This window comes from Antedon mediterranea, chromosome 4 (assembly GCF_964355755.1).
Source record: "Antedon mediterranea chromosome 4, ecAntMedi1.1, whole genome shotgun sequence".
NCBI lineage: Eukaryota > Metazoa > Echinodermata > Crinoidea > Comatulida > Antedonidae > Antedon > Antedon mediterranea.
In genome coordinates, this window is record NC_092673.1 from 32,423,039 (window position 1) to 32,434,833 (window position 11,795).

General features: G+C 33.6%; 3 protein-coding genes across 3 annotated transcripts in view; all 3 read left to right on the top strand.

The window, feature by feature from the left end:
• LOC140046391 (WD repeat-containing protein 31-like) overlaps positions 1–8,417 on the top strand; it is a 26,112-nt gene extending 17,695 nt beyond the window's left edge. The window contains exon 10 of the mRNA XM_072091033.1: positions 8,381–8,417. The gene's annotated coding sequence lies outside the window, so the exon portion shown is untranslated. The remainder of the gene's footprint in view (positions 1–8,380) is intronic.
• Positions 8,223–9,877, top strand: LOC140046392 (uncharacterized). The gene has a single exon (XM_072091034.1). The coding sequence runs from the start codon at positions 8,384–8,386 to the stop codon at positions 9,206–9,208; it is 825 nt and encodes a 274-aa protein (XP_071947135.1). The 5' UTR covers positions 8,223–8,383; the 3' UTR covers positions 9,209–9,877.
• On the top strand, positions 9,870–11,728 carry LOC140046393 (uncharacterized). Its single transcript, XM_072091035.1, has one exon. It carries the CDS (start codon positions 10,258–10,260, stop codon positions 11,068–11,070), a length of 813 nt encoding a protein of 270 aa, XP_071947136.1. The 5' UTR covers positions 9,870–10,257; the 3' UTR covers positions 11,071–11,728.
• Positions 11,729–11,795: the final 67 nt, after the last annotated feature.

The following is an 11,795-nucleotide window of genomic DNA, read 5'->3' on the forward strand; positions in this document are numbered from 1 at the left end:
TATATTTTGATCAAATTAAATTGCCATTAAATGGCATATTCAAAAAACAAATTTCTAAAGATTATTTAGTTTATATTTTGCTAAGGATAGCATCACTCTTGAGGGCATTCTTTTAGGTTGAAACATAGTCTTATTAAGAAGGCATTTTCTACTAATAGACGCATTGTTGACAACTGGAATTTTAAAAGATCGATATTAATGCAACATATTTAGTTTAGTTTAATTAATTGGCTATCGAGACTCATAATTAGGCTGACCACCACTTGCAATATTTTCGCCGTATACAGTAAAAACCTCAGTTTCTTATGGAATTTATTTATTTATTTCAATAACCATATACAGTACGACTACTAGTCGTGTATAGTTTTTAACCTTTTATTACTTGTTTTTGTACTTTTTTTACGTGAATGTATTGTGTATGTACCATGTTTCTATGTGGTTTAATTTTTACCATTTTTTAACCATCAATTTTAATGCTTTTAATATAAATATATTGTAATTCAGCTTCAGCTGCGAAAACGATAAGAAATAAAATAAACAAACGTGTAAACTTGTAGGCAGTTTATGGATGAATGCAATAGTTTATGCTTATAAATTTAGTGTACCATGGCCTACTTTAAACTAAACATAATAAGTCAACATTGCAACTCTTACATTTTAGAGTGCCAAATCACATGTTCTAATGGATGTCCACATGAAGGAGATTCCGGGTTTAAAGGCTTTTCAAATATAGTTCAAATGTTAATAACCATACAATAGGCCATTATTGGACATAATGTGTCATTGGACTCTATAGAAACATGTATGTTCTGAATAATTTGACACTAAAAATAATTTCATATGTACAATATTTTCAAAGTTATGCGATTTTATGTAGTTCAAAGGTCAATAATGTTAGAATCGGCCATTTTTTGCAAAAACATGCCATTAGACTAAATATAAATATGTAGTTTTTGAACAGTTTGAGCCATATTGTGTGTCTCTCAGATTAGTGGTTGCTAAGATATGATAAATCAAGGTCAAAGGTCAATAATGTTAGAATCCGCCATTTTTTGCAAAAACATGCCATTAGACTGGATATAAATGTGTAGTTTCTGAACAATTTAAGCCCTAATTTGTATATCTCCGATTAGTGGTTGCTGAGATATGAGAATTCAAGGTCAAAGGTCAATAATGTTAGAAATAGCACTTCCATTCATTTTTGGACAAACTTTTTCAATAAAGTGAATATAAAAACATATATTCTAACGATTTTGACACCATAATTAAGTATCTGTGACTAGCGGTTTTCAAGATACAGAGTACGTTATCAAAAATGGCGGCCATTTTTAATTATGCAAATTAGGCTACTTCCCGTTGTCGAAAAAATGTCCTAACGTTGATAAATATGTTCAGTAGGGTCTAAAGAACACATTTCATCAAAAAAACCTTTTCTTGCAATTTGTGTGAGAAAAGGGTCATTTTTTAGCTAAATCCCATGGACTAATAGTGGTGTCCCCTGAATAGGGGTGTCTCACAGGAGGAGTTCTATTGTATTTATTTACATTCAAATATTGATGAGGAGATCTGTACTACTGAACATCATTTATTCTACTGCTCATCTGTATTCAGAGTAAATAAACCACCACAACCTTGATAATGTATATAATAATAACAGAGCATCATCATTTTGATATTTTTAATTATTTTTCTTGCCAAGCACAGCCCTGTTGAATGTGGGTTAGCCCTATTTTGAAATGGTTTATTCCATTGTGAGTTTAATCAATAATTACCTTATTTGTGATTGTAACATACTGTATGTATGTATAAATGTTGTATTATATAAGTGTGTTCGACATAATTTTACATTTTATATATTATTTAATGTATTAGATGTTATGATTCCAAGTACTGTGTTTGAGCATGGAGTAAAGTACTCCATGGTTTGAGTGCCAATGGTGCAAGGGTACGCTACACGCAGGCATAGAAAATAATATGTAAATAATATATGTATATGTATGCTTGAAAGTCTTTAGGTCACAAATGTTGAGCATTATAGTATGATTTACAAATTAATAATCTGTACAATATAACTAAATGCCCATTACATTTTTCAATTACAAATAATTATTGTAATCTGTTTACTGTATACAAAATGGACTGCTTTAAGTTCAGAATACTTATGTTTAAAGAGCATGATATGGTGACATTAATTAGTATTTATGTTGAGTAAAAAGAGAAAGCTAAATCATGCAAACAAAGTGACTATTCAGTAAAATCCATTAATTTACAGTAATCGGCTGATTATGCGAAAGAAGCTGTGGTCACACGAACATGTTAAATGTGTATGCATGCTTAAGATGTGTAATTCATACAATCTTGTTCCCCTCTGTATGCATGCTTAAGCTGTGTTCACACAAACTTGTTAACTCTGTATGCCTTCTTAAGCTGTGTTCACACGATCTTGTTAACTCTGTATGCATGCTTAAGCTGATCAGAACGTCCGATGTAAATGCCTGTGTGGTCAGTACCTCTTCTGTGTTAATTAACTCTAATATAATGTTAACTCTGATAAGGATCAAAATGTAATTGGTAATTCAGCCCATGCCATCAGGAGTATGCTGTATGAACCGATGTTTTTTTTGTGGTACTACAGTATAGATAAAATAAAAGACACAGTTAATTTAATAGTTTAAGGGTGGTATGGCCGCCCTTTTTGTCATACAAGTAAGTTGATGGTGGAAGTAGAGCACAACATTTTGTTAGCTTTTGAAAAGCTAGAAATTTAAGGCAGTAACGTATTGTACAGTAAAAATAGTTGAATTGTAACAATGTGGTCAGGATTGTGTTCGTTGATTTGTGGCCGTCTATAAGATATACAGTACCAGGTTTTTGTTTTGTCATAGCCAAAAACTATGTGATTTCACTTTTAAAAACCCCATTTCATTTCCAAAGCTGTGCTACTCTATCATCTTTATGTGACGAAAAAATTTCATGTGACCATATATGGACATGACGATGTCATATCACTACCATATTTGGGCACTTTTGGCAAACTAGTTTGATAGTGTAGAGTATAGACGGAGCTTTACAGGATCTTGTCAAAATGATTCTACTGTAGTTCAGTAACTACCTTTTACTTCAGTACTTCATGATCACCCATAACAGATTTCTAACCAGAATAAAATTCAGTTACTGCAGCAACTACAATTGTTGTCCCTACAATACCATGACAGTGTATTTAAAGTAATTTATTGTAGTTGTTATATAATAAATACATAAGTGTCTTTGTTTTTAAAAAGTGCAATTTAGTAAATTCTCTGAAGCAATAAAGTAATGAAAAAAATATTTTTAAAAACCCAATAGAGTTGAATAAAGCTCTATCTACATTACCAAAAAAAGTGTGATGTGCCTAAATATAGTAGTGATATGCCCAAATATAATAGTGATATGACCTGATCATCATGTCTATATATGGGCACATCACATTTTTTTTTGTTACAGTTTGAGAGTGCAGACAGAGCTTTATATATTCTTTTAAAAAAAAAATTTTAGCACTATGTCTGGTTTTTAGTCGCGTGCAACGCGACTCTACAGCTCACTATGTCAGTCGGTTGGTTGGTCGGTCGGTTGGTAGGTAAACACTAACTTGAGCACGCGACTGCAGCCATGTATATGGCCTTGTTAAATTCCAGAAGGAAAAGAAAGATGTTCGCTGAAAAAAGAAATGATAGCGCGAAGACTGGACTGGCAAGTCTAATTAAACTAATCTAAAACTAGCTTGTATTTGTTTTCAAATGTAATTCCATGGGTTTATGATGCGTATTAACCTAGATTAAATTAGTATTAAATTATATAGAAATACTGTAGGCTATTGTATTACTCGGATGTTATAAAAGTTTACGTGATATATTAATTACGTTATCCCAATGTTTTACTAGATGATCACATGCGGGCGTTTTATTATTAAGAATTGTTAGTGGGAAAGAAGCATAATGTTTACATGTAGCCTTATTGGTAACAAGTGGTCAACATTTGGGCCTTTTTTGGATTTTTCCGAAAAAAATGACCAAATAATAGTGAGGTAATATGTGCAGACCACATTATGTGCTTCTGCGCATGCCAATTTTTGAAAAAAATTAATGGGTGAAAATTGTTTCATATTTCGAAAATTTCCCTGTAACTTTAGTGTAGGCCTACATGGATTTTCCCCAAAAAATGACCAAATATGGACAGCTTAACATATTGATGGATTTTTTTTCGAAAAATTGCCAAAATATCCACTTTTTAAAATTCAATAATTATGCGATAATATTGCCATATACTGTATGCACATATATTGTGTTTTCATCATCTTATAGAGCAATAGTAACTAGTTAAGTCAACAAATAAAAGGATCGAAATTTACCACTTTTTTGAAAATTTCCCTATACTATAGCACATAGATTTTTTCAAAAAATGGCAAATTTTCGACCTTTTTATTTTTCGATAAAACTGTTACTATGTCAAAAGTGATTACCCAATTGACATGCGGAGAACCCATTATTTGACTCTGCGCATGTTTATTATGCTATAGTAACCATTTATGTCAAAAGTGGTTACACAATTGACATGCGCAGAACCCATTATTTGGCTCTGCGCATGTTTATTATGCTATAGTAGCCATTTATGTCAAAAAATAAAAGGGTCGAAAATCGGCCATTTTTCGACAATTTCCCTGTAGCCTACTATAGTACAGGGATTTTTTACAAAAAATTGCTAATTTTCGACCTTTTTACTTTTCGATCAAACTGGTTACTATAGCAAAATTGACATGCGCAGAAGCCATTATTTGACTCTGCGCATATTTATTATGCTTTAGTAACCATTTATGTTAAAAGTGGTTACTATAGCACAATTGACATGCGCAGAACCCATTATTCGGTTCTGCGCATGTTTATTATGCTATAGTAGCCATTTATGTCAAAAAATAAAAGGGTCGAAAGTCGGCCATTTTTCGACAATTTCCCTGTACTATAGTTCATGGATTTTTTCCATAAAATGGCTAATTTTCGACCTTTTTACTTTTCGATAAAACTGGTTACTATAGCACAATTGACATGCGCAAAACCCATTATTTGACTCTGCGCATGTTTATTATGCTATAGTAACCATTTATGTTAAAAGTGGTTACTATAGCACAATTGACATGCGCAGAACCCATTATTCGGCTCTGCGCATGTTTATTATGCTATAGTAGCCATTTATGTCAAAAAATAAAAGGGTTGAAAATCGGCCAATTTCTCTGTACTATAGTTCAGGGATTTTTTCCATAAAATGGCAAATTTTCGACCTTTTTACTCGATAAAACTGGTTACTATAGCACAATTCACATGCGCAGAACCCATTATTTGACTCTGCGCATGTTTATTATGCTATAGTAACCAATTATGTCAAAAGTGGTTACTATAGCACAATTGACATGCGCAGAAGCCATTATTCGGCTCTGCGCATGTTTATTATGCAGTAGTAACCATTTATGTCAAAAAATAAAAGGGTCGAAAATCAGCCATTTTTCGAAAATTTCCCTGTACTAGTACAGGGATTTTTTTTCCAAAAAATAGCTAATTTTCGACCTTTTTACCTTTCGATAAAACTGGTTACTATAGCACAATTGACATGCGCAGAACCCATTTTTTGACTCTGCGCATGTTTATTATGCTATAGTAACCATTTACAGTATGTCAAAAGTGGTTACTATAGCACAATTGACATGCGCAGAACACATTATTCGACTCTGCGCATGTTTATTATGCTATAGTAACCATTTATGTCAACAAATAAAAGGGTCGAAAATCGGCCTTTTTTCGAAAATTTTCCTGTACTATATATAGTACAGGAATTTTCGACCTTTTTACCTTTCGATAAAACTGGTTACTATAGCACAATTGACATGCGCAGAACCCATTTTTTGACTCTGCGCATGTTTATTATGCTATAGTAACCATTTACAGTATGTCAAAAGTGGTTACTATAGCACAATTGACATGCGCAGAACCCATTTTTTGACTCTGCGCATGTTTATTATGCTATAGTAACCATTTACAGTATGTCAAAAGTGGTTACTATAGCACAATTGACATGCGCAGAACCCATTATTCGACTCTGCGCATGTTTATTATGCTATAGTAACCATTTATGTCAACAAATAAAAGGGTCGAAAATCGGCCTTTTTTCGAAAATTTTCTTGTACTATAGTACAGGAATTTTCGACCTTTTTACTTTTCGATAAAACTGGTTACTATAGCACAATTCACATGCGCAGAACCCATTATTTAACTCTGCGCATGTTTATTATGCTATATTAACCATTTATGTTAAAAGTGGTTACTATAGCACAATTGACATGCGCAGAAGCCATTATTCGGCTCTGCGCATGTTTATTATGCTGTAGTAACCATTTATGTCAAAAAATAAAAGGGTCGAAAATCAGCCATTTTTCGAAAATTTTCCTGTACTAGTACAAGGATTTTTTTTCCAAAAAATAGCTAATTTTCGACCTTTTTACCTTTCGATAAAACTGGTTACTATAGCACAATTGACATGCGCAGAACCCATTTTTTATTTCTGCGCATGTTTATTATGCTATAGTAACCATTTATGTCAACAAATAAAAGGGTCGAAAATCGGCCTTTTTTCGAAAATTTTCCTGTACTATAGTACAGGAATTTTCGACCTTTTTACTTTTCGATAAAACTGGTTACTATAGCAAAATTGACATGCGCAGAACTCATTAATCGACTCTGCGCATGTTTATTATGCTTTAGTAACCATTTATGTTAAAAGTGGTTACTATAGCACAATTGACATGCGCAGAAGCCATTATTCGGCTCTGCGCATATTTATTATGCTGTAGTAACCATTTATGTCAAAAAATAAAAGGGTCGAAAATCAGCCATTTTTCGAAAATTTCCCTGTACTAGTACAAGGATTTTTTTTCCAAAAAATAGCTAATTTTCGACCTCTTTACCTTTCGATAAAACTGGTTACTATAGCACAATTGACATGCGCAGAACCCATTTTTCGACTCTGCGCATGTTTATTATGCTATAGTAACCATTTACAGTATGTCAAAAGTGGTTACTATAGCACAATTGACATGCGCAGAACACATTATTCGACTCTGCGCATGTTTATTATGCTATAGTAACCATTTATGTCAACAAATAAAAGGGTCGAAAATCGGCCTTTTTTCGAAAATTTTCCTGTACTATAGTACAGGAATTTTCGACCTTTTTACTTTTCGATAAAACTGGTTACTATAGCAAAATTGACATGCGCAGAACTCATTATTCGACTCTGCGCATGTTTGATGCTTAAGTAACCATTTATGTTAAAAGTGGTTACTATAGCACAATTGACATGCGCAGAACCTATTATTCGGTTCTGCGCATGTTTATTATGCTATAGTAGCCATTTATGTCAAAAAATAAAAGGGTCGAAAATCGGCCTTTTTTCGAAAATTTTCCTGTACTATAGTACAGGAATTTTCGACCTTTTTACTTTTCGATAAAACTGGTTACTATAGCACAATTCACATGCGCAGAACCCATTATTTGACTCTGCGCATGTTTATTATGCTATAGTAACCATTTATGTCAAAAGTGGTTACTATAGCACAATTGACATGCGCAGAAGCCATTATTCGGCTCTGCGCATGTTTATTATGCTATAGTAACCATTTATGTCAAAAAATAAAAGGGTCGAAAATCAGCCATTTTTCGAAAAATTTCCCTGTACTATAGTACAGGGATTTTTTCAAAAAAATTGCTAATTTTCGACCTTTTTACTTTTCGATAAAACTGGTTACTATAGAACAATTGACATGCGCAGAAGCCATTATTCGACTCTCCGCATGTTTATTATGCTATAGTAACCATTTATGTCGACAAAATAAAATGGTAAAAAATCGGTCATTTTTCGACAATTTCCCTGTAATATAGTAGGCCTACAGGGATTTTTTTCGAAAAATTGCCAAATTATCCACTTTTTAAAATTAAATAATTATGATATAATATTGACCAGTTATTTTTATTTCACATCTTGTTTTGGTAATCCCCACGCTGATCTAATTTTAGAAAAACAAAATCCATAAATCCGTTAGTTAGAAATCATAATCATTAGAGGAAATGTGATCCTATGACTAATATTGATACAGGTAGTTTTTGAAAAGTCTTATTAACGACTTCCCACCCATTGTGTGATACTGGTATCATAAAAAATAAACCCACTTTTCATAGTATTATAGGCTGAGTACGGTATATATAACTAACATTTCAATGGAATTCTCACAGTTTACACCCGACTTCCTCCTCATCAGATATATTAGTTGATTGTGATTTTCCTTCTTTCGATTTTGTAGAAAATGGCATCTGAAGAAAAAACAACTCGTATTATGATGTGGTCAACGCCAAGGTGTGTCTCCACAGCAATAGAACGTTCCATTTTGACTTTGAAAGAAGCCGAAGTCTTTAACGAGATGTACTCGGCAGCTTTTCACTTCGGACCAAGTTCTTCTCACTTTCCAATGAACTATCTACCGCTATCACCAGGGTTTTCCTACGAATTTGTGAAATCAGAACTTGAAGAAGAATACCCCGGTAAAAGTGTTTTATTCGGTAAAGACTTTGCATACGCTTTGCGAGGTAACATGAGTTTGCTGCCTAGTGGGTTTATCCATACATTTTTAATCCGAAACCCAAGAGAAGTGGTTGTATCAAACGATAGTATAATAAAGAATTCTCTGTTTCTAAACTTGACTGGCTACTCTATGGACAAACAGTTTGATGGCATGATATTGTTTAAAGAAATGTGGGATTTGTACGTATACGCTAGAGATACGTTACACCAGAATCCGATTGTGATAGACGCTGATGATTTCCTGAAAGATCCAGAAGCCATGATGAAGTTGTACTGCGACAAGACAGGGATACCGTTCAGAAAAACAATGCTGACGTGGAGGCCGACTAATGTATGGCGTATAAATTGGCACAGCTCGTACGCTTTGAGTCTTGCAGGCTGGCTGCTCGGCTACTATGGAAAATCTTTGACAAGTACGGGATTTCAACAAGTTAAAAAACCTAAACGAAAACTAGATTTGAATTCGATAGGTGATAAATCTCTCAAAGCAATTGATGACAACATGAAGTATTACGAATCACTGTACGATAATAGATTAGTACTTCAGTAAGAATTATGATAATGTTGATGATGTTTTAATATCTGAACTCTCTGCGAAATACAGTCAGTACTTTTGCGCTTATCGGGCCTAAACGAACGGAAATCCACTTAGCCAGTAACAATTCCAGTAAAATGTGATAAAATATCAATAAATTTAATCAATTCACCGTACCTCTACAAAATATTTCACACCTGAACTAATGTCACCAAGATTGATTTGCTGTACCTCATTTTTAATGTTGTTTTTTAAAAGTTAATGTTCAGGTTCATGAACAGTATTTTGGTTGTTAATTGAAGGCCTTCCTCATACAGTAGGCCCATATTCCGTGACAAGTAAGAGGAGTGGAGAGGACAAGTAAAAATGCAATTTCCTCTTGTCTAATTAAAAATAACCTTAACGGAGACCTCCGGTAGGACTATCATTTTAAACTTAATACAGGTATCATTCGATATCTACATTTGAAATACTGGTACAGTAACCGATTCAATTTAGTTTCAACTAGGCCTATTAGTACAAAGTTTACTAAATAGCCACAGATTTACAAATTGCGTCTCGTAATCACCTTAAACTATCATTTTTTAAAGTAATGTATTAATACAGGTATTATTCGATATCTACTTTGTTTGAAATACTGGTACAGTTAGCAATTTAATTTAGTTTCAACTCAGCTGTTAGTACAAATAGCCACAGATTTACAACTTGCATCTTGTAATCATCTTTAATTCTCATTTAAACTAATGCATTAATACAGGTATAACTCGATATCTACATTGTTTGAAATACTGGTACGGTAAGCAACTTAAATTAGTTTCAGGAAGCAACTTAAATTAGTTCAAACTGTTAGTACACAGCAGATATCGTTACTGCGTTCAATAAACAGACACTGATTCACAACTTGCGTCTGTCTCAATAATTCGATATCTACACTGTTTGAAACACGGGTACAGCAACCTAGTTTAACTCTTAGTACATAGCAGATATTGTTACCAAGTTTGGTAGTCAGAGAATCTCAAGTTGTGTCACTTCCATTTTATTTGCGTCGCCTGAGTTGAGTTAAGATGGCGTCTAAAAGTAACAATCCAGTTCGCGTTATGATGTGGTCCACACCAAGAAGCCTTTCCACAGCTATCGCACGTTCAATTGTAATGCTTGAAGAAGCGCAAGTGTTTAATGAAATGTATTCTGCAGTGTTCAACTTTAGAAAAGAATCAAACCAATTTCCCATATCATCAAGCTTTTCCTACGAATGGGCTAAATCAGAACTCGAAAAAGACTACTTAGGAAAACATGTTATATTTGGTAAAGATTTCGCACATGCCGTACGTGGAAATATGGACTTGCTACCTAGTGGGTTCACGCACACTTTTCTGATCAGAAATCCGAAAAAAGTAGTAACTTCACTTAATCGTGTAATCAAGAAGTCTTATGTGTTAAGTTTAACGGGTGGATCAATTGGAAAACATTATGATGACATGATACTGTGTAAAGAAATGTGGGATTTGTACGTATACGCTAGAGATACGTTACACCAGAATCCGATTGTGATAGACGCTGATGATTTCCTGAAAGATCCAGAAGCCATGATGAAGTTGTACTGCGACAAGACCGCGATACCGTTCAGAAAAACAATGCTGAAATGGCAGCCGACTAATATATGGCGTATAAATTGGCGTAGTTCGTATATTTTAACAATGTGCGCTTGGTGGTTCGGATATTACGGGAATTCTCTTAACAGCACAGGTTTCCAGAAAGCAGACAAACAGACAGAAGATACGGATTTAAGTATGATAGATGAAAAGTCGCTTAAAGCGATTAATGATAATATGGAGTATTATCATTCGCTCTATGCTAATAGATTAGTTCTTAAGTAATATTAAGTGTACTCGTTCATGATTTAAAATATTGCTGTATGAACACATATATGTAGTATACCCGATTAACACATACATTAAAAATGTTGAATAGATATCTCCAGCGACATCCTCAGCTAGCTTTCGCACGCTAATTTGTCGCGGTAATGTAAACTCCGTGTAAAACCACCCGATTCCCAGTGCTGTATTTGATAATACAGCATCACATGTAGTGCCTGTATCATGTAATATGGTTAGGTTAAGTTACTCTAGATACATGTGTGTATTGCCACATATTCCTATGATACTTCGGGAATAGATACAGTACCGAGAAGATACAGTACCGAGAAGATACAGTACCGAGAAGATACAGTACCGAGAAGATACAGTACCGAGAAGATACGAGTATATATGACGCACACGCAGTGAGTGCTGAGTAACACAGATATAATCTTTACATCCTTTGAAAGATTACGAGTATGACAAACTTCTTGTTTTCACATGAAAAATCTTATGTTGAATGGTGTACATGTGTGAACCGGGTACCGTAACTAATTATTTGTTTTAGTTTTACGTGTTGAGCATCCTTATTATTGTTTTTCAAATGTTAATATTCTTCAAAAAATAATAGTGTCTTGTAGACTTTATTTAGTAGATAAGTTTCGAATATGTATGTCTCATCAGCATTTGTCAATTATGTTATATATTTTAGTTTTACTTATAATAAAAAGAAAGTATATACTCAG